The 23,134-nt window shown below is 40.4% G+C and overlaps 1 protein-coding gene across 2 annotated transcripts in view; it reads right to left on the minus strand.

Moving 5' to 3' along the window:
- Window positions 1-1,426: 1,426 nt before the first annotated feature.
- Window positions 1,427-23,134, minus strand: part of ADCY9 (adenylate cyclase 9) — an 84,017-nt gene continuing 62,309 nt past the window's right edge. For both annotated transcript variants that reach the window (XM_035549093.1, XM_035549094.2), the window contains 4 exons: window positions 15,633-15,792; window positions 12,526-12,674; window positions 9,451-9,492; window positions 1,427-3,586 (listed from right to left, as the gene is read on the minus strand). In XM_035549093.1, the coding sequence (XP_035404986.1) occupies window positions 2,398-3,586; window positions 9,451-9,492; window positions 12,526-12,674; window positions 15,633-15,792 (1,540 nt within the window). In that variant the 3' untranslated portion in view covers window positions 1,427-2,397. The remainder of the gene's footprint in view (window positions 3,587-9,450; window positions 9,493-12,525; window positions 12,675-15,632; window positions 15,793-23,134) is intronic.

The following is a 23,134-nucleotide window of genomic DNA, read 5'->3' on the forward strand; positions in this document are numbered from 1 at the left end:
AGAGAAATGGTACTGAACCCTGGGCAGAGCTGTTTGTAAAACGGGGGGAAAGAAGGGAAAGGGAAAAAGGGCTGAACCACTTCAAGATCCCAAATATAACACTAGAAGGCATGTAAACAATTCTGGACCACGTGAACTCCCCCACTGTAAGAAAAGAAATACTGACATACACTTAACTGGAACGAGAATCCTAGAAATGGTTTCAAGAATACATTCGTCGGATTCAAGAGGTATTTGCAGAGTTATACTACCTGAAAGTTGGAAGTGCAACCCACTATGGGGGAAGGGGACTAGTTCTAATTGAGTGGGAAGGCAGGCTGCTGTAAAACTTTGCACTATTAAAAACAATTCCCTATTGTTGCTTGTCAGGAATAGCCCCAAACAAGGCTACGGCATCTGTGGCATAGGGATGAGCACCCCCTTTTTTTTGTGTGTGCTGGGAGACTGAGCAAGTAAGATTCACTTTAAACAGCTTTTGTATCCAATGCAATTTAGAGATGCATAAACAGCAGCTTTTGTGAGAACAGTGTGCAGAGTCTTGTTTAAGGTAACTGAGATCCAGAAACCTCCTAGATTTACATTTGACAAAGGCTTCAAGGACTCTATGCTCACCATGGAGTGTAGATGGATCTCAGATGGCTGAATAGAAACGTCACAATGTATATATTTATTACTCAAACTCCGAAAATTGCATCGGGAATAAAACGAAGTATCAATATATTCTGATTTCAGGTCAGATGGAAAGAAAGAATTAAAACACATACCAATACGCAGACAGCACAGCATTGCATTCCACCAGACCTTCCCTGGCTAAAGAACTTATTTCAGGCGCAAAAATTCTTTTATTTGGTGTTGCAAGGTTGTTAAACTCAAATAGCTGAATAGGTAATGATATCCAAAGTGGGGCATCAAATGTAAGTGGATGAGGTGATGGAAGCATGCAGAGGGCAGACCGGTATCGTCTGAGGCCCCACTCCTGCAGTTACCTCTGTGCAAGCAGATCTCCAGTCACGGGGACCTGCACAAACTCACCCGCAGGACTGGGAAATTGTTGTGCTTCTCAGCTCGCAACAAAGGACTCTCTCCCTATTCCTGCTTTCAGTGGCACGCAGGGAGCATGCTGTTCTATTCCCTGCTGCAAAAGCACAGTGTAGGGGGCAAATCCTGAAAAAATATTGTGCAGCACCATTAGTTCAGTACAGAGGGAAGCTGGGATGCCCAACTGCGTTTGGTGGCTTCGGAAGTTTCACCAGCTTTGAAACAAATATTGCCTAGGTAACAACATCCTCACAGTGGTTGGTAGTTCAAAGAGGCTGAAACGCTATCCTACTACTCTTGCTAAACCAATTAACGACTCGTCTCTCCTGATCCCTTCCGCAAAAAAAACAAAAACAAAATAAGAATAGAAATAAAATAAATAAATAAATAACGGCATCTCCAAAACATTTATTTAACTTTTCTCTCTCTCAAATCAGACCAGCTTAGAGACACCAACTTCACCTACCTTTGCCAATTCAGCTAGGGTGCAGAGCAACCTAAAACCCTTTTAGACACACAAAACCCAAATTGTAACGCTCTTCTGGTCGCTTGTCTGCTTCTGGAAGCCTGTCCTGAGAGCTGGTGAAGTCCAAACCCTTATTCCATTCCCACATATCAGTAACTCATTGGCTATATGGAAAAGAAGGGTATCCAAAGCACACAATGGCACATTATGTTTGAAGAAAGCATTGGTAAAGGAGAATAAAACTACAGCAGTTGTTCAGCCTACTCTAACTAAATGTTGAGCCACTGCAGAACTCCTCCTCCAGCCCAACACAAAGTAAAATTGTGTCACCCCCTTGCCAAGACATTCTTTTGTGGTATGTTACTGGCACTTTATGTCAGTCTCATATGGTAGATACATGCACATTTGTCTGTGTGTTTACATACAAAAGGTCTGATAACAGTAAAACATTGTTCAGATAGATATAAAAAACCCAAGGAGTTGCATTAGCCAAAAAAAGTGTTTTGTGAGAAACAACAATAAAAATGATATAACCACAGCTTTTCTTTTCTTTAAAATTAGATAAATACCCAAAGCTATGATTTCACTTGGGGCCTCTGTACCTTGACAGGGAGTCCAATGGAGTATATCTGAAGGCACTTAATATCCTCTACTCAGCTGTAAGATGGTTGCACAGGGAGCTGGGGAGCTTGGGATGTGATTTGGGGCATGGAGGAGAGAGATGGATGAAAACAAGCCCTGAAGAGCTGTGATCCACACAGCATCAGGCGCTGAAATGAAAACAAACGTACAACCTAGGTGTTGAGAAGGTCTCTCTTGAAAAAGAAAACTGCCAATTGCAAATGTCTTTGTGTTTCTATTGACAGAGCACTTCATGCAACTCTGACAGTGCATCATACACTCTTAGAGATATTTAGCTTTGTCAGTTCATTGACCTCCTCAGTTCCCGCTTCCTCACAGTCAGTCTTCTCTACAGCTTTGCCAAACCTGCACCTCTCTTCTGCTTTCATTGAATCTTTCTGGAGCTTCTTGGAGGAAGGAAGTATGTCCTTGGTTTCTGAGTTATCTGTGCCATGGGCTATCTTATCAGAATTCTGTACAGAAGGCACCAGGTTGGCAATCTCATCAGTCGGAGATCGCCCAATGCTGCCATCCACTTGAACCCGAATGTCTGGGGATATAGACAACTGGTGATGTGGCACGATCCCATTGTCCATGCATTTTGGGTAAAGGTAGGTCTTCATCTGACCTTTCCCCTTCACATTGACTGTCCCCCTATAGTCAAAGTCATACCCCATCTTGTTCAGGATGCGGTAGCTTTCCTCACTCACCTGTATACGACACTCTACGCCAGTGGTGTCCATTCTGCTAGCAATGTTCACAGTGTCACCCCAAATGTCATACAATAACTTGGTGGTGCCAATGACCCCAGCAGTGAGAGGGCCATGGTTAAAGCCAATCCGAAGTTTAAAATTAAACCACAGCATGTTGTTGTTGAAGTCATCCACCACTCGCATCATTTCTTTGGCAAATTCAAAAAGGGTCTGCAAATGTCCATGGGGATGGTTGTTGTCCTGACACTGCGATGTGTTCAGCCCTGAAGCAGCCATGTAGGTTGCCCCAATTGTTTTGATTTTCTCAATGCTGCTGTAATGTGGTTTGCTTAGCAGCTCATCAAAATCCCCAATCAGTTCATTCAGGACTCTGTAGCACTCTTTGCCTCCTTCGTAGTTCTCTTCATAGAACTCGCTGAAGTTCACGATACTAGCAAAGATTACTCCGCCACTGTCATGGTTTTTGGAATAGCTCTGGGAAACCTTCAACTGCTCAGCCACGTGATAGGGAATAATATTCCTCAGCAACCAGTCAGCTTGATCCCTCATGCTCTGAATTTTGGTGCGATGAAGATCGGCCTCCACATCCCCATGATAGTGGAGGCGGTAACTGACCTCAAACTCCCGATTCAGAAACCAGACCAGGAGGAGCAGAAGGAAAAAAACCAAAATCACTTCCTGACCGATGAGGTCTGCTGGCCTCTTCATGTCACTTGGCACTGAACTGTTGCACAGACTCTTCCTGGAGCTGGAAGCAGAAGAAAGGGAAGAACAAGAAAGGTGCATTTAAAAACATGGTCAGGGCACTGCGATTTCTGCTCCTATGCTAGAAGAAAAGTATTGGAAGTGTATGCTACACACCAAATTAGACAATATGCTTTGAAAACTTTATCTGCTATTAAGCTTGCTAAAGAATTAATTTCACCCTTAAACTCACCAAGTACTTCCTTAAAGGGATACCATCGGGTTTAGCAACACAGAAATTGGCCCACCTTTACGTTAGTCCTGTTTTAAAGATTTCACTAAGGAGACAGTTATTGTTCTATATAAATATGTACTTAAAAAACACTACATGTAAATATATATAAATAAATGCTTAATAATGGGTGTGTTTAGATACATGCATGTGCACATCTGTCTGTCTACATCTATGCTTGCGTTAGTGTGTGTAAGTGGCGTGTTTATCATTTCTTTGTACTCCCTCCAATATTTAGAAGCATTCGCTCTATATTTTTCGTGACTTTCCCTTGTCTCCTCATCAAAGACCAGTAACCTTTGCAGTATGCCTTTAACGTTAACATGTCAAGGTTTTGGAAGAAGATAGCCCTGTACAAGATGCTTCGTGAAGAACATCATATCTCCTGCATGAAAGCACTGAATATGGAGCTCTGGGTTGACATCTTTTGCACATTACAACCACTGAAGCTTTTTATGGTGTAGATGGAAAGTTTCTCAGAGTACCAAGATTTAAAAAAAAATAAAATAAAAATCATGGCTCATATAGATTAAGAGCAATATTTCAAATCCTTTTGACAATTCGTTGACTGCCTGTGCAGATTATGAAGCACTGACAGAGTACGCTTCCAGTGCCAAACAGCCCTTAGCAAGGAGACATCTGCAGTCCACAGTCTCAACTTTCTGGAGAGATGTGAAGACACACATTTAGTCTGAGAAGACACCACCTATGCAATGCTGGAAACTAAGTCTAAACCCAGACAGATTGGCATGCAGCGATTTCCGGAGTCACTTAACTGAAGTTTTTTTTTCCTATAAACTTTCTTATGCCAAAGTGTAAGACTTGATATGTGCAGACACATGCTCAGATTTCTCAAGTTAAGAAATGGTCTGATAAGGGAAAGCATCACCTCAACCTTTCTGCTTGAAAAAGAGAAATGCAATCTGTATCTCAGCATCTGTTTGTATTCCTCTTATGAAGGTATGTTAGCAAAAGGAGATCAAAACCTCAAAGCACAACAGTAGCAACAGTTCAAGAAAAGAAGACTTTATATTTGTTTCTGTAATGTGAAAACATTTCAACTTTCAGTTCGTTTCTTTATGTCTGTGGGGGACATACTTCCATTTCTGAAATCAAAGCAAATGTTTTAGCAACTGAGCTACGTTCCAGACCCAATTTCTTTTTCTGGAAGTTCTTTCTCAAATATTTGATTGCACAGTATAGCCAGAAAGGTATGATGAAGCAAACCCTGCACAGTTGTGGTACAGATGAATACACACATTTTATTCTGTGCTTTGGTCTTTTTTTTTTTGTATATGTATCTATTGAATTTTATCATAGTAAGCCTACAGGAGAGAAAAAGGCTTCTGCAAGTAAAGTATTTACAATAGAGAGCTTACAGGTCAAATTTCAGATTAAAGATAAGACTATGTATTATGTTGGGAATTTATATATATATATATATATTTTTTTTTTCCCAATCATAAATATGCTTCTCCCAGGAGAAGTGAAGGCATATTCATTTTATTGGTTTGATATCAAAAAAAAAAATCAATAACTGAAATAGTAAGAATTTCTGAAATACAAGCCTTGCTGCCTCTTTAGCAGGTAGCAAAATATCCTCCAGATTTGATGGGCTTAGAGAACACAACAAGAGAGGATAGGTAAGAGTAAAGATCTCTTTAAATAAAGAAAGCTGGAGGAGGTGAGGAATGAATCTCAGTCAAGAAGCATGATTCAGGTTCTTTTCAAAACAGTTGATTATTTTCCATATCTTGTGGAAAGAGATCTGCCAGAAGATCTGAGCAACGCCAAGTTACTCCTTTGAGAGTACATGAGTTTGATTCAGATAGTCTGCTCTAACATCAAACAGCCCTGCCACAGGGATTTATTTAAGTCATTAGAGGCTTTTTATTTAGTTTTTATTGTACAAAACAGTCCTTGGTACTTTAATTCCTCGTAAATAAATTAAGAAGGCACCATACATTTTCCGTTACAAAAAGTGGCCCATATCAAACGCTAGAGATGCCTTTTAAGAACAAACTCCTGCCTCCCATTCACAGCTCCTGAAGTACTGGCATCTGCGAGCTCTCAGTCATCTCCTCAAGCACCGGCTTGACCTTGTTTCCCAGATGGGTGTACAACCTCAGAGATCTGCATTTGAAATGAGAGTGACTCACTTGTAAGCTGACCTGATTTCATTAATAAGGTAATGGGTTAGTATCTCAAAAGAGAAGGTGCAGTATCTTTTCCAGAGCAGGCATTTTTGATCACTATGCGACTGCTACAATTATTAGTACTAAAAGCCACAATACTAACCTGAAGGAGGAAACATTTACTTCCTACTCATTTGAAAATCAAATTTCTGGACATTGCAGCGAATAGGTTACAGGACCTACAGGGCTTTAAACCACCTCACAGTCTGTTAGCAAAGACAACCCTCTGTCCAAAGCTGTCCTTTAAAATGCAAAGAAGAAAAAAACTCACACGAATATAGAAAAGGATCACACAAAACCAAATCCTTTTAAGTTCTACTTTTCATGAGGTGTTGCCGCAGAAAACTAATTTTAAAAGTCATTCAGACTGAAATCTTAAGCTGTCAATGTTCCTTTAACTCAAACTGTTGAAGCACTTCCTGGCACAGATGCCTAACTATTAACTTGGCATCTTCATTCAGCCTGTGTGTTGAATATGGAACAAGTGAGAGCTCCGGAGACAGAATCTCCTTTGGCTTGATCACAAATCATAAAGATAATGGCTTTCTACTTATAAAGATTTTTGGAAAGCCATTTTGCTTCTGAGCCAGTAACCTATGTTCGGATTTGGATTTCTTACTATATTTAAAGTGGATGCATGCCTGCTAAATCTTAAAAAAGAATGCAATGGTGGAACAGCATGGAAAAAGGAAATCAAACAGCTGCTTTCAATGAAGAACATAAAGAGGAGGCATATAAAAAAACCCTATCATCAAGCAATTATAGTCTTCCACCTTGAGTAGCCTATCAGTGTTCCTCCTTGAGCCATCACAATCTGTGACAATACACTTTGTCTGCTCTCAGATAAGAAATGAATGAAAACAAAAATATTTCTTGCCTAGAAGACCAAGTGCAGTAATACCTCTTTGGGGCTGAAGAACTGGTCTGTCTGGAAAAGGAGGCAAATTCCGTATTTTGATTTACTGAGCACAGCATAGACAGTCCAGAGATGAACTCTGTGCTAAGACTTCATTACCATTACTAGTACCTTTCTTCCCATGCAATATTAATAATTATCTCAATTCTTGATCAAGAGCAGGGAATGGCTTTATGAAAGGCATGCAAATAAAAAGTTAGTCTTGCCCTCTTAGAGCTAAGGAAAAGCTTTTGCGCTGACTTGGGTGACCAAGGAATCTTTTTTATTTATCTATACTAATTAGAAATGAACAGTGTAAATGTTTGTTAGGATAAGGGAGTTTCAACTTTTTATTGGTACACCACCTGGAGAAAGAGAAAAATCTGTTCGTACAGAACTCTAGAACTGTGGTATATAACGATGCACATTAAAAAGAGCCCCGAGCAGCCAAATTCTGTTGCAAATCAATGGTAGAAGCAGAATAAGATAAACTCCTAGTTCTCTCTCTCTTTTAACTTCCAAACCAGAGAAGAATTACATAGGTTCATAAGTTTGGGCAGCTTCAGATCAGAGGGGCCTAAGCCACTCACAAACATCGCACTGGTGCGACACAGTTCCTGCATTAAAACAGAGATGGTGACCAACAAACCACCACCTGACAAAGCTGCCACTGCCCGCAGGAAGGACTGTGCTGTGCGGTATTTACACGTGCACCATGTACGTGCATTTTTTCCCCCGACTGAAGGAACGACAGGCAGAATACAAATACCATGCATCTCATAGTAGAAAGTTTAAAATTAAGCTTAGAAATGTTTAATGAGCCAGATATTTTGGTCACTGCTTTATTTAGAATCTAAATCACAGGGTAGGATTTGCAAAGCAGGTAGAGTGTACTCCATGCCTGCTTGAAGTAACTACCTCTACATTGTTTGGTTTTACCTACTTTTACCTTTATTTATCATGAGTTAGAAGTTACGTGATACGTTCTTGAAAGAAAAATCTTTGCATGCAAACAATGCCTGACAGCTCTTTTTTGACAGATTCCTAATAAACAATGATATACAAACAGTCATGGAACTGAAGACTGGGTTGTCAATTATTTAAGGCAGAATGAATTATTTATTAGTGATTAGCATCTGGTCAGGAGCCTGTTAAGCTGTTGTCAATGGTGGCCAAGACATTTGTAATTCTGAGCAACACAAAAGCTTAGGCCATTTCACAAACTAATAATAAAACACTGAAGATCTAAATTCAGGTTAATTCTAAGACATTACCTTCAGTGATCAACCACACTTCAATATTTTGTACATTGCATTTTCAGCAAATTCCCTCCAGTGTTTTGGCCTACAAAAATCAAGCAACCTCTGTTTTTTGGCTTTAACTTTTCAGCCCTTCTGGGTTTAGTGAACTGGAATTCCCTTCTGCAAATGAAGTTATCTTTCATCTTTGATCTTCAATCAAAGCCATAAGAAAAGAAAACCCATGTAAAGAACATATCACTGTATTAAGTTTTATCATCTTGGTGAATACATATCTAATAAGAAAGCTTAGTTACCATCTCCCCGTGTTTACAACACACACATTTGCTAGACTAACAGAGCACTTTGTGTAGATGATAATTTTTAAAAGTAAATATTTTTTTTGTGATACATACTCACAGCAGAAGCAACATCCTCTTGAATACACACTCGTTTAGATGAATTACTTAGTCAACTTGTTCATAGGGTCATTAGTTCATTCGAGCACAACATCACCTCAGTATTGCCCCCAAACGTGCAATTAGAAAACACATTTTTCTAATACCAACAACTAGTAAAAACACTTAAAATGGTAGAAGAAAAACTTGCAATAAAATCACAGGAAATTCAGCACTGAAATAATTAGAGTGAATCTTTAATGCGCTGATTTATAAGGGGCTATTCATAACCCAGTAAAAGATTTTTGTTTGTTGGTTTAGAAGTCTGGGGGCTACAATTTCATTTGCTCTCAATGACAGTACGTGCTGTGCTGCCTAAGTGAGCTCCGGGTGACAGACAGCACGCAGACTGATATTGCCTGCATGTCTACGTCCCGGTGAAGGCAGCTGGCTTCACAGCCTGCTCTTTCTGCTGACGTTTCTCTACACCAGGGAATTCTCAGCTGCCCAGCTGTGGGTAACATCTAACTCTGCACACTTCCAAATTGTGCAAATCAACAAAACAATTTAAAAAAAGTTCAAGATGTACAGATAGTGCTTTAAAACAGCTACTACTGGAAAAACAGGTGCTATTTTATATAGCTCCTCCATAGTTCTATTTCTTACAAATCAAATTTTAAAAGCAAATAGCATTATGCAATTCAGCAACTGCACCATCAGCTCTCTGATGATTTTTCATCATACTCGGGTCTTCTGGAAAGGAAACTAGGTACACAAGGAGCTTAAACACAACTTGCTGGACCAATTTGTTGAATTCCCAGGTGTATTACTATGGATGCAAAGTTTTACTACATGTAACTGGTTGAAAATGTTTCTATTCCTAAACATAGTCATTTGATATAAAGTTTACCTAAAGTTCTGTGCCAAATCCAGATGAAAAGTTTCCACAGAGCTGAAATAAAAAAAAGCATTGACATCAGAAGGGAGTTAAAGCAATAAACAAAGCATTCTGCCAGAATTCCAGTTAGCATTTTGAACTTTTCTATTATGTGGACAGTAGGACCAATAATTGCACTGCACATTTGATCAACTTCTGACAAACTTTGTTTGAACACTGACTTATCTGCACTTTTTGCTTGGCAGAAGCAACCACAGTCAGACAGCGATGCAAAAACCTCTGAAGACTAGGTGATGATAATGCAGTCAATATGACGTCTGGAACAAGTAATTGTTAAAGAATCCAGACTTACCTTGGAAACATAGAAAAGCAATTTCAGAACTCTAAAAATCAGCTATGCCTCCATCTTATCTGACCAACACAATACAAAGATTTAAAAAAATAATAAAACAAAACACAAATATAGAGTCTCTTTTTGAAGATGCCATGAATGAAAGTAATTTAAACATTACAATTTCTATGCAGCAATTAAGTATTTTAATTGACAGAACTAGTTACTTTTGGGGGGAAAAAAGTAAAGAATAGTGCAGAATGGATTTCCCTGTGATGTATACAAAGCTGCAATTACCTTTGTGACAAAAAAAATCATCTAGGCTATTGATAAGAAAGGAACAAAAAAGTTATTATTAATCTAGGCAAATAGAAGTTATGGGACACACTAATTCAACCCGCATTTTGTCCACGATCAATTCTGCAAATTGCTGTTTTTCAGGTATGCAGTTGAACAGCTCAGGCTATTACTTTAAATACTTCAGAGATGAAATAACATATTGCATGAATTCTAAACTTTGCCCATTTGTGATCACCAGTACTCAAACCACAGGCAAAAATACACTATCATTAGGAAAATTTCTTAAGACAAAGTTTCTTAAACATTCATAACTACCCCTTTAGCAGTTAGCAAAGATGATGCTACAAATTGTCAGATTGCAAGGTCTCCAACTCTCTGCTTGGGAATAACCTTTCCAGTCCCTCAATAAAGTCGATGTGCAGGGAAATCCCCAAGTTATCTCAAGTTTTTGTCCCTACCTTTGCGCAATGTCATGATGCAGAGCTTACATACAAGCTGATCTAGTAATTACACCTGTGATTTGTCTAAAATTTGTCTCTGAATATGGAAGTAGGAGTAAAAATTATGACACCAAACCTTCTGATTTTCTTCTGCAATAAACTGCACAGAGGTCTGTTGAAGTAATCACCCAGGAGAATGTCAACCACCCTGATACCTTTTCCATGCTTTAGCTTGACTGCCTGCCTTTGCATAAAGACTTTTGGTACTACACTGACATTACATTACCCTATTCTAAAAGGCTCTGCTTGTTGGACATGGTCCTGGGCAAGCAGCTCTGGGAGTCCCTTGCTGGAACAGGGGCTGTACCTGAAACTCCCAGGGGTCCCTTCCAGCCTCAGCCATTCTCTGGTTCCGTCTGTGATTCTGCACCCAGCACCAAGTTATGCTGCAGCAGCTCCATGCAGACATGCTAGCAGGCATGTAGCTTAATGAGCAGCAAGACCCCTGGCCTGGGGGAATTATGGAAGAGGAGCAAGGGAGTCGTGAAACAGCATTATGAGTTTACTGTTCACTGACTCACTTGAAAAAATGAACCTGGGGCTAACTTCTCAGTGAAGCTGGTGGTTGGACAGGGAAAGAATGCCAAGGAAAAATGAAATGAGTGAAAGTAACTGTTACTGGGAGAGGGTCACTTAGCACACTGGAGGAGTGATGTTGTTAGGTAAGCTGGACAAATAAATCCAAATGAAAAATCAAAGATGAGAAAAAGGGAGCAGGCATCCAGAAACTGAACACTACTTCCAGAAACCAAACACTTCTTCCCTCCACTGAAGCTAGAAACGGCTGTTCTGTACTCCTCGCTTGAGTGCTCTGCTGACACAAAAAAGGGATTTTCTTTAGTCTAATATGATCTAGAAACCATTTGTCAACTGACACCAGTTCCAAGTTATTTTTTTTCCAAGGAGGGACAGGCTCTTCTTCCTACAGCTCTCATAGCCACTTCTGAGTTACTTACAGTCTGAGCAGATGTTAAGGGGTGACTTTTATTCTGTCCTCTTATAATATAAATTGGATCAAGATTAAGAGTCAGCTGAAGACGCCTGAAGAGGGGAAAACTAAATACACAAAACATGCATCTGCAAACTTTTTTTTTTTCTTTCCCCAGCTTTTCACCATATGGTTCAGCAGGCCTCTGAAGAAGTGTAAAAGGAATAGCTTTTGATAGGAATCACAGAAGTCTAGCATAAGAAGTCCTTGCAAAGCCCATGCTACGGTAAGAGTGCCAAAAGCCATATTTCTTAAGCTACCAAGAAGTGCAGTTTGATTATACAATTTTGACAATAGGAGTGGACAGGGGGCTGGAAGGAGTCCCTTGACTATCTTGGCAAGAAAATAGAAGAATACTGCAAACAAGTTATCCTATGGAGAAAGCTGCTTATTAGCAGACAAGCTGAAAAGGCTTAAGGTTATTTCACACAAACTACATTAACATGATTCCTCTAGTTACTGTTTTGCAGCATCCTCTGAAAAGCCAGAAAAGTGAGAAAGGAAGCAGGACATTAGATCTCTTAAATCTGAGTGCCTGCCTTCTACAGTGCAAAATTCCTTGAGGAGGGAGCTGGAAGAACAATACATGATTCTTAAAGGCAAATGTAAATCAAGCTAGGAGAGGACACCAAACACCTCAGAAATGTCTTAAAATAGATTTTCTAACAAAACGTAAAAAGCAATTCTATGGGTCTCCTAAGTGTGCCCTAGAAACACACCACTTGAGGACAGAGCATCATTTCAACACAGATTACAGGAAAAGGCCCCTCAGGTATCATCCTGAAATGCCTCCAAAAACGCAGATCTCTTTCCAAATCGGCTTTTTACATTTGAGACAGTAGAGAAATTCATGGCGGATACTAAAATCACATGTATTGGATCCTCACTTCACCGGCAGAGAAAAATTTGTTTATCCCGAATTTGCTTATCCCAAACATGGTCTATGGGTGCTGGGATGTGATGCTCACCTGTCTGGACACAAGGAGATGTAGAGCAGAATGAGAAGCACTGCTCCTACTACAGTTGCCAATAGAGATCTCATCCAGGAGCTAAGCTGGCAGAAGTTACAGTACTGCACAATGGTGATCAGAATGGCACAACACATAAACATGGTGTACTGCAACAAAGAGAGAGAGCGCGAGTTAGCTTTGCCTTGCTGACTGGAGCCCTTTTGCACATAAATGCCAGCATAAATAAAGGCATGTGCAATATGAAAGATAAAGACCTAATTTCCTTGTGATATGCACATTAAGTGATCCTCATTGTGTCTGTAACAGGAGGCAGCACTTGAAGACGGAGGTCTTCCCTTCAAAGAGCAAGCAAACTTTCAGCATAGACAGTTTGTCACAATTTTCCCTAGATACAGTTTTGCATTACCTCATTATACCACCATTATCTCAATACTATTCAACACCTTCAGCTTACCTTAGCAAAATGCTCAGTTCCTCTTCTTATTAAAAAAAAAAAAAAAAAAAAAAAGAAAGGAATAAAGGAAAAAATAGGGTAAGCATTCACATTAATATCCTCTCTAATTACTGGGATTAGATCCTCCCTGTTTTGAACGGGATGTCAAAATTCCACTGCATTGAAAAAGTGGAACATGTTCACCCTCAGGAACTACAACCAGCTTCCCTTAAAAACATTTCTTAGAGGATGCTAGCATACTGCCCATCAGCAGGTGAATAAGGAAATAAGAAAAAACTGTTTCAATTACAGAAGACAGGTATCAATCATTGTCAATCAGTGCAATCAGTGCTTGGTAATACCACCACTTGTGCCAATTTGAAAAGACAATGTTGGATTTTCTCTTCCAAATGTCTTAATGCTTTCCCCTTCCACATCTTTGCTGGATAAATAAAAGGAAGTGCAGAACAGAGGTATTCCCCAGAATGTCTTAATTTCCCTGAGACACAATGTTACACCGGTCAAAGCTCTCAAGCTGATGTGCAAGGTATGGTTTTATCAAGATTATTGATGACCATCCAAGCTAAAACAGAGACTCCACAACCGCATCCTGGAGCTCTGTTCTGCTACATACTGCATTTTACGGTATCAAATGATCGCTCTCTCTCTCCCCCATTTTAAATTTCCTTTACAGCTGAAATGCAGAAAATGCAAATTAGGAATACTGTCACATAACAAATAAGCATGTGATTCAGAAGTAGACACAGTGTATGGAAAAAGAACTTACATAATTTACCATTTTTAAACCATAAGCACAGTGTTTTTGTTTAATTTAATGACTCAAAAATGGATAAAATTCATTTCAGAAATGTCCATAAAAAACATAATTTAAACTTACTTTTTTCCCCCCATTTCAGGTCTCCTAAAGTGGCAGAGCACTGGTTCTCACTCCAAGTGATGCCCCAGCATGAAGCCAGCCTATAGAGGGTCAGCAAGTGCTGTGTTTACTATGTATGCATGGCTTTGGAAAGTTTTTTTTCATTGCTATTTTTGTTAATTTTTATTTTAATTATTTTATATTCAGGGAAGGTATAAAATGCTATGAATAAAAAAAAACTTTGCAAAACCATGTCATAGTAAAATATGACACTTACCTGACCCTCTATAGGTTGATTCCATTTCCTAGAGCTCCATGATTGTTGGAACATCACTGAGTACAAGATGAGTTGGGACATCTCTTGGAGAGTGAGCCAACAACCCCGCGACTCTGGAGGACCTGCAAGAGGAAAGAACGCCAAGATTATTCTCAGCTTGGTGATGAACACCACCGCCTCACTGCTGCTGCTTGAAGCACTTAGACCAATAACCTGGTATGATGAGGTATTGAGAATACGCTAACAAAAATGGGTCTTCCAACAGTACTTTTACATGTTTGGAGAGATGATCATGGATGGTGATGAATGGGATGATATAAAATCAATGCACAAAGAAATTTGAGAGATTTGAAGGTTTTCAGGTCCCTTCAGTGTAAAAACATTCCTACAATTAGTTTGCTAGTGGTCATGAGGGAAGAAGGCCATCATCAAACTAAAACAATTGTACAGCTTTAAAATAGCTTTGGTTAAGTTCACAAAGGTAAAAGCTACAGAAAGATTTTAAACATGGGATGTGAGATCCTCAAATCCAGTCCTTTGTGACTGTGAAAACCATGGAATAGGTTTAAATCAAAATGTCTGGTCCATATGTTCCCACAGAATAAACACTTCCCGACACACAGTACCAAACTGCATCTGTAATTCATGGTAGGAAGAAGGAAGAGGTTCTGGTTGTTACCTATGCCCAGGGCCCTGCAATAGCAAGTGATTTGTAAATGAGTTCCCTGAAGATCCTGGAAAGGAAGGCTCATACGCTGTGCTACCTAGGAGAAACAAACTTTTATCTCAGTTTCTCATCTGTTTTATTCATAAAGGTTATAAGCATTGATTTTATGCTACGGTTCACCTTTAAATTAAACATTTTTCCTTCCTCCGTATTTAGCTCCTTGCTCCCTGCTTCTGAATGTTTTTATTAAAGGAGGCACCAAATCTCCTGTGAACCTGTCTCTGGCTGGGCCAAATAAAGCCAGTTTCTTTCAGTTCCTTTTGAGAAGGCAGACCCTGCATTCCTTTAACCATCCCTGCAGCCCCTCAGGGTAATCATTTCTATGTCCCAACAGCTCTTTCCTTTTTCAGTTTCTCCATCTAACTTGGCAGAGAAAAAAAACCCAACCCACTGCTAATACTGGCCTTGCTCTTAGATTTACTAATATGCATGCAAACTTCTTAGGTTCACAAAACATTTCAGACTACAAGCTCCAAATCAAAAAACAAAATAAGATACTCTACTTGTATTAGCCAGAATAAACACCAGCAGAAGTATTTGCTCTAAGGAAAAAAAAAAAAAAAAAAGGTATGTATGCACACAGGCATTTATAGCTATCCCTCTCCTCTTCTGTATGACAGTTTTCCAGCAAGTCACTATGTATTCCATCATACACAAAAGCCCTGTTTTCTCTAAGGGATCTGTATCAAACATCTGTAAAGCATGAGGGAAGTGAAGGAAGAACGCAGGCAAGCAACAAGCTAAGTTAGATCCAAAACGTCAGACTATGAAACAGAGTTCTACAACTTACATGTATATTTGTTTCAAAATCAGAGGTGAAGTGCGAAAAAACTGCAAGAGCTGGGAGAGAAACTAGGATTGCACCGAAAAAATGTCGAGGCAGCCAGCCAGATATCACCTCCAGGAGACGCTTCGTGCAAGTCATCACCTCCTCCAGGAAGAATGCCATCCTGGAACAAATGGAACCACAGACCTATGGGTTAATTTCAGCACATCACTCCATACAGCTTAATTACCTGTAATAAAACAACTTAAAATTCTTCCCTGGGACTGCAGCACCAGTCACAGCTTGCCACGTGCCATACCACCTGCTGGTAAGTTCAAGGAATGATCCAGGTGTGCTGAAAGATGACGGCTTGTTTGCTACAGCGCGAGGTGGGATGGGAGGGAGGGGGGATGCTGGGGTTTGAGAAACAAACTGGAAAACGCTTTTCACTTACTTGGAAGGCAAGCGTATGAGAGACTTACATTCATAAATACCTAGCCTTAAACAGTTGGAGAGAGGGGTTACAGGTTAAAGCAAGTTACTAAGAGTACCATCAGAAATGTTTGAGAAGTGGGGCTGCGCGTCCTGCCAGCAGACCTTCCTCCAAAGGCCATCAGATCTGTGCATTCCTAGCGTCACGACACAATCCAAACCATTTTCTCCCAGTTAGGACACCTGACGTGAGTCCCCATCTGGGATCGGATGCCTGCCACCCCCTCTTGCCAGGGGGTGGACGGGAGGGGCGTGTGGGCCCCTCCACACGCAGGCACCCGGCAGGGTTGGTTCTGGTCTCGGGCTGCCGGAGGCCCAGGCCCAGGCCCGCGGCACGCTGCAGGAGCCAGCAGCGAAACAGGGTGAGCTCCCGAGGGCAGCTCAGCAGAGATTCTTGTTACACCGGAGAGCTTCTCGTCATTAAAACGAGTGAGCAAAGGTAAAGGCTTGTTTAATGCTTAACTGTTTTTATCTACAGAAACAGATCATCGGGAAAATTTGCTTCTCAAAGCTCAGAAACATTCATCACTCTCCAAAAATTGCAACCGCTTTTCAAGGTTTTAATTATTTTTATGGAGGCATAAAAAGGCAATGCAATAGTTACCTTCATTCAAAGGCTCTCCATTGTGGATGTATGTATTAACCAGAGCGGGCCTGAGCTTTTCTTGCTTTACCAAAGAATTCCTGCTTTTGTGAGACGAACTTACTTCAAAGAGAAATGGCAAAACCACAGAGCCCGCTGCGAGACCACAAGGCAGGCGTGAGCAGCGCCCTGTGCGTTTGTGGCACGGGTAATTCTGCTGGTGCCACAGTGGATGACCAGGGAGCCTGAATGGCAAACGCGTTTTTGGACAGAGATGCTCACAGCTAACGAGAATGTATAAATACAACATATGCTAAATGTGGAATTCACATATTCCAAAGTAACTAACTCTTGCATACTACCTAGATCTTTTTTTAAAAATGACAAAAATAAAAAAATTAAAATAAAAAACCACAGAGGTTTTTTCTCTAATGCTTTTGACTAAAATACAAGGTATAATGTTGGATAAAAACCTGATAAAAAATGTGTAAAGTTTTCTGTGTGACTTGGACACTAATTGCACACCTTTTAAATGTCTTGCTTATGAGTGTTACTTTAATTCTCAGGTCTAGGCCTCATGAATTTTGCAACCTCTAGCATAATTCAAGAGCTTTTATTCTCCCATTTAATACATTAAAATATCTGAATTATATTTAAATGCAAAGAAAAAAAGAGAAAAGTAGGGTAATAGGATGGAAAACGCTGTAATACACCAGCACCCCACGAGAGGGTGCTCTCAGATTTCTCAGTGCCTAGTTAATGGACTCCCATTTAAGCCAAAAAGCATAGCTATATTACATCATAAAAGAGAATTTGCAACAAAGCACGGAAATACAACTGTATAGAAAGCAAAATAAATTCAAAAGCCCTGTAGAGTAATTACTGGTTTTTCTAAAGTGTTATATACTGTCCTGACAGCCTCTATCATCCATGGCAGAACATGCTCCAGCTCCAGTGGCAGCCAAGCTGCTCCAGTATTGAGTCCTTCTGAAAATGCCACCCAAGTTCATGCCTCTAAAAATAAAGTCGATCCTGCTAAAGCGTTCGAACTGGGATCAGCTTTTACATGGCTAAACTGTGAGAAGGAAACAGCACCAGCTCTGGCAGAGCACCGTGGGCAGCACCCATCAGTCCCGCGTGGAGCCAGGCACCCCCTGCCCACGCCACACCTGGACCCCGCTGCGGGCGCAGACCCCAGCCCTGGGGATGGGCACCCGGCGCCGCTCGTGTCTCGCACCCCAGCCCACGTGGGCACTTCACGGAGCAGAAAGCTTGGTTTTTGCCAAGCCTCATGCCAGGATAAATTCTTGTGGGAACTATAGCAACAAATCCATCAGCAAACCTGATCTGTTAATCCTGGGATGAGGACACTTCTTTATTTAGGCAGCTGCGTGTTTGAAAAAGCAAGCACAAATTCCAGGACAACTCCACATTTCTCAGTGGTAATGTTTACCTTCTTGCATTGATTTTTTTTTTTTCAGTCCAGAATCAATTGCAATGCTCTACACTCTGGAATTAAAACAAGGGAAACCTCATCTTTCACAAAACAGACGAAGCCTGTGAATGCAGCACAGCTCTCCCATCACAGGAAGCAAGCACTGCATTAAATCCAGGCAGCAGGAGAGCTGCAGACATTTAATGGCTACAGGGCACTACCGGTAAATAATGCAGTGTCAGTGGGTAGCTCAACAGGGCTTAAATGCTGAAGCATCTAAGATGTTTACACAAGCTGCAGTTCAAATTAGTAACTTTGACATAAATGATTAATGGCTAATGGAGAACATTACCATCATTTCTGTATTTACTGGCAGTTTAAAATCAATTCCCATATTTCAAATCAAAAGCTTTTGGCACAGCAGTGAATTGGTGGGATATTAAATACCAAAGTCACAGATGTTAGAAATAAATAAAGGCAAAACAGAATACAGTTTGCCCTTGCATCGATACTCTATGTAAGTCAGGTTGTTAACAAAACCAGTTCATTAAGCTCTAGTTGCACAAAGCAATTTTTGTTCTTGGCTATGAGGAATTTAAGAAGATCCAATCAGTCGGCTACAGGGTTTCAACAGCAGACAGACTTTGGATATTACTTTGGCAAGCCTTGAGAAGGTGAAGTAGTGGGCAAAGGGCAGTTTTATTTCATCAGAGCACAGCAGGTTTCCATTCTACTGCTTTGACTGTATTTGCTTTTTTTCTTCACCCAGAAAATTTTTTTTCTCTCTGTTAAGGTACTTCTAAACTGATGAATCAACTTACCACGCGCTCCCACCTCTCACTCTTTAGAACAGGATTGAAATATCCACTACACTGGATTCATCTCCTCACTGAGAGATCTTCACTGAAGGGTGTTATTGAAAGCAATGCATGTTTTAAACATCTTATTTATAACAAGTTTTAATTGAGAACAAGAACTGGATGCAAAAACTTCTAGTCAACAAAAAACTTGTATTCACACCTAAAATAGTGGGCAGATCTCTTTTACCTGTATTCCTGCAGAAGCAACCCTAAGAATCCCAAGTGAAACTTAACACTATCGTGTGCTCAGTGACATTTCCCAAGATATTTTTATAAAATACCAGAACTTTAAGACCTCTTACACTCCAACTGAACTCATGAAAGTCAAAGTAGTCATATTTCAAGTGGGCAGAAGGACATTCTTTGCACTACATTTACAGAACTGGAGATGACATACTCCACATGCTGACAAATTAAGCACCACTTTTTGCATGCAGCTTTAAACAATTAATTCTAGAGTGGCACTTGTGATAACAGTGGGATCCTCATCTATAGATACTCCAATAATTTATTATCAGACACTTCTGAGAAATCAAAACATCCTTCTCCTGCAAGCCTTGCTCTATAAGGACTTCTGCTCTAACAACTTCAGTTTTACCTCGTTTCTCATTGTGCAGGCAGCGAGTGCTTTCCTCTCCCACTACTGCAGCTGGACTCGAGCCCTTAGCCACAAGAGCTGCAGCGAGTACTTCCTAGTCTGAGCACTGGATTCAATTAAAAGTCAGGCTGATTTAAATACAGGGTGTTTCGCATCATGATAATGAAAATACAATGAGAAACTTAGGCAAGAATTTTTTGGTCCCAAAATAATCCCTCTCCTGAAATTCTAGGATTGTGCCCAGCATTGTAGGCCAATCCCCTCCCTTAAGATATCTCTGTGGTATTCTGTGATTGTCACTTGTGATGACATTTCTGCACAGGAAGCTCTGCACTTTTCTGCGTATAATGAGCAGTCAGTGAGCAGTCCTCGCTTTGAAGACAATTTAAAGAGGAAAAGGATGATTTTGTTCTTTCTGATCAAAGGAAGTGAGATGGAATAAGGGCACAACAGTACGTCTGTCCTCTTGATGCCAACAGGCTCCATGCTTCAGCAGTGAAAACAGAGCTGCCTGTAAACTCATCCTCTGGGAATATGCAATGCAGTGCACAATTTAAAACATTTTGAATTTAATGCAGCCAACTAAGGAACACTTACAGAATGATCATATTTCAATAGCACAGATGGGTAAGTGGAAGGTTGTTACACTTGTACATGAGTGTGTGCCTCAGGCTGTGGAGACTGGAGTGGCCCAAAAATGTACCTTAACTAAGTACCATAAATTCAACATAAAAATACCAAACAACCCAAAACCCCAAACAGACATCAAATCCTAAAAAAAAAAAAAAAAAAAAAAAAAGTGCCCCCAAAATATGCCAATATATTTAGAACTACCTTAGTTCTTAGAATTACCTTAAAGGAGGCTATATAGAGGTGGGAATCAGGCTCTTCTCCCAAGCACCAAGTGGTACGATGAGGGGAAATGGCCTCAAGTTGCACCAGGGAAGGTTTAGGCTGGATATCAGGAGAAAGTTCTTTACTGAAAGGGTTGTGTGGCATTGGAATAGGCTGCCCAGGGAAGTCACCATCCCTGGAGGTCTTCAGGGAATGTGTAGATGTAGAACTTAGAAGCATGGTGGACTTTAGTACTAGGTTAAGGGTTGGACTAGATGATCTTAGAGGTCTTTTCCAACCTGAATGATTCTATGATTCTAACTGAAAACAAGCCAGAAGGCTTCTGAGATTGTCTTCAGCAATAAAAGCTCTTTTTCAGTGCAAAGTAGGAGGCTATTTTCAAGGAAGTACCCTGGGTGAGATCTCCCCAGATCTGAGATGATCCTTTTTTGAACTTCAGAGATTTACTTACAGGTTACTATAGATGCCATGATGAGATGTAAGCCAAGTACAAATCATATTTCGTTTACTAAAGGAAAAATTGTGAATGTGAGCCTGTGGCAGCAAATGACTGAGAATCAACTGCTTGTAACTCTGGAGTAAATTTGCAGATGCTTTCCTCATGCCAGAAGAAAGGAGAACACATCTCACAGTTGCATGACAAGGGCCCCAGCAGCTACTGATAGCCAGTGGCTTGTTTTCTATCTCAAATTCCTCAGCCACACATTTGTGGGAGAGGGCAGGAAAGGGCAGCAACCACTTCTCCCATCCAGCAATTCCTGTTTCCCAAATTAACCACAAGAATTTGTGGGGTCTTGAGATTCACAGCCATCTCAGTCCCAGTGAAAGCAGCAAGTGCTAGTGAGCAACCATCATCTGCACTCGTAGTAGCTGTGCAGGAATTACAATATTCCCTGCACGCCCAAACCTCCCATGAGTGTCCATTAGGAGAAAGGCAAACCTGTGCGCTCTCAATCCATTGTTTATTGAAAACCTGCTGCTGTCATATCAGGTGGGACCACTTAAGTTTTGGTGACTGTCTACAGATGTTCACCAAAAGGTGAGATGTTTCTCAACCTGTTTTTCCGATCAGAATTAAACACAAAGGAATGATTAATATTAAAAAATAGATACTTCTAAGACTTAGGAGTCTGCTTTAAACACTGGCTTTTTAAATCAGCATGACTTTAAATGAGGAATCCGAGCCTGTTCAGGAAGTAAAATTTAGGTTTTAAACCAACACAATCTCATGCAAATAGCAGAAATGTCATTGGCAAAAACAAATAGCATTAAGAAAACATTATAAGGCCACTTAAACTCACCTTGGTAATGGACCGGGCTCACTATCAGAGAGCATTGATGTCAGCAATACAGTGCTGCAATGAATTTAAACCTCCCTACTGACGTACACAGCTCAGAAAGACAAAACTGCTTTGCAAATTCCTGACTATACAGACAACATACTGAAAACAACAACTTTCCTTCTTCTCCTTAAATAAAACATGACCCACCAATTACAGAACAGGACTGAAGGAAAACCTTATGTACCCACATAAAAAAATTTATAGGATTACAGCATCATCTTTTATAACTGTATGAAGTAAGCAAAAGTAAATGCAAAGATAATAATGTGACATTGGAAAAACAAGTAGGAACAATAACATATTGAAAAATACTAAAATGGAGTTATTTTGATGAGGTATCTGCAAGGCGAATAAACAAAGTATCTCCAAATGCACCTGGGTAACAGAAACCAGCTCTTGTAGAAAGCGGTGGCTGAGTTGTTCAGAGCTGAACAAATCCAAGGATTCAGTTCTGTGGCCACCTAACCCAAACTAACTGCTCACTGTTGCCTTCCTGCTCCCCATCCTGACGTAATGAAGGATCTGCCTGGGCTCATTAAACTGACAAGAAAAACTTTTCTGAGTTTCTAGTTTTTCCAAAAACTCCAGAACTACAATGCTATTCAAGCTGTAACAGCCAAGTACACCTGCTAAGAAACACTACCTTCAAAAGTACTGTCCCTGTTCATAAATGACATCTCTTTACTCCAAAACACACTATTTCCAGTAAGCATGCTTGCATACCTTTGTAGGCATACTTGAGTTACAAGGATTACTTTGGTGGCTGAAGTACAAATTATTTTTTATCTCGACCCTGAAAAGTCAGAGTGCAAGCTGCAATCTATTGTTTCTTTTGAAACAACAGCAGAATTGCTTCTAACTTGTAATTACAAAAGCATTTTAACTTACACATAACCAACAGATCTGCAGAACTGCAAGTGAAGACACCCATTTCCACACACCACCCGCACAACATTCTCTCGTGATGGTGAAAACAGAGAACGAAGGGGTCAGAATAAACTTGCCATCACAAGTACAGACAAACAAACATCTTACTATTGCGTCTACCATCTGGATTAATAACACGTTACATGTGGTATCTGTGCACATCAGACAACACGCCCAGGAGAGCATGAGCTTTACTGAATGCATATAACAACTGCAGTCTTCTGCTAAGGCCTGGGGAAACCCCACGTTATGCAGGAACTGCACAGTAACGGATCTTCAACGAGTTACAAATGATGGGGTAAGGACCGTAAGTGTCCCAGAAGTCCAAAACACACATTCTGGAGATGACTGGGCATAAATCAGGAATGAGAAATCACTGTTAAATACCAGGTAGTTGTGCCTGCAGCTAAGACCTGCCTCTGATGGCACAGTG

This window comes from Cygnus atratus, chromosome 15 (assembly GCF_013377495.2).
Source record: "Cygnus atratus isolate AKBS03 ecotype Queensland, Australia chromosome 15, CAtr_DNAZoo_HiC_assembly, whole genome shotgun sequence".
Classification (NCBI taxonomy): Eukaryota; Metazoa; Chordata; class Aves; order Anseriformes; family Anatidae; genus Cygnus; species Cygnus atratus.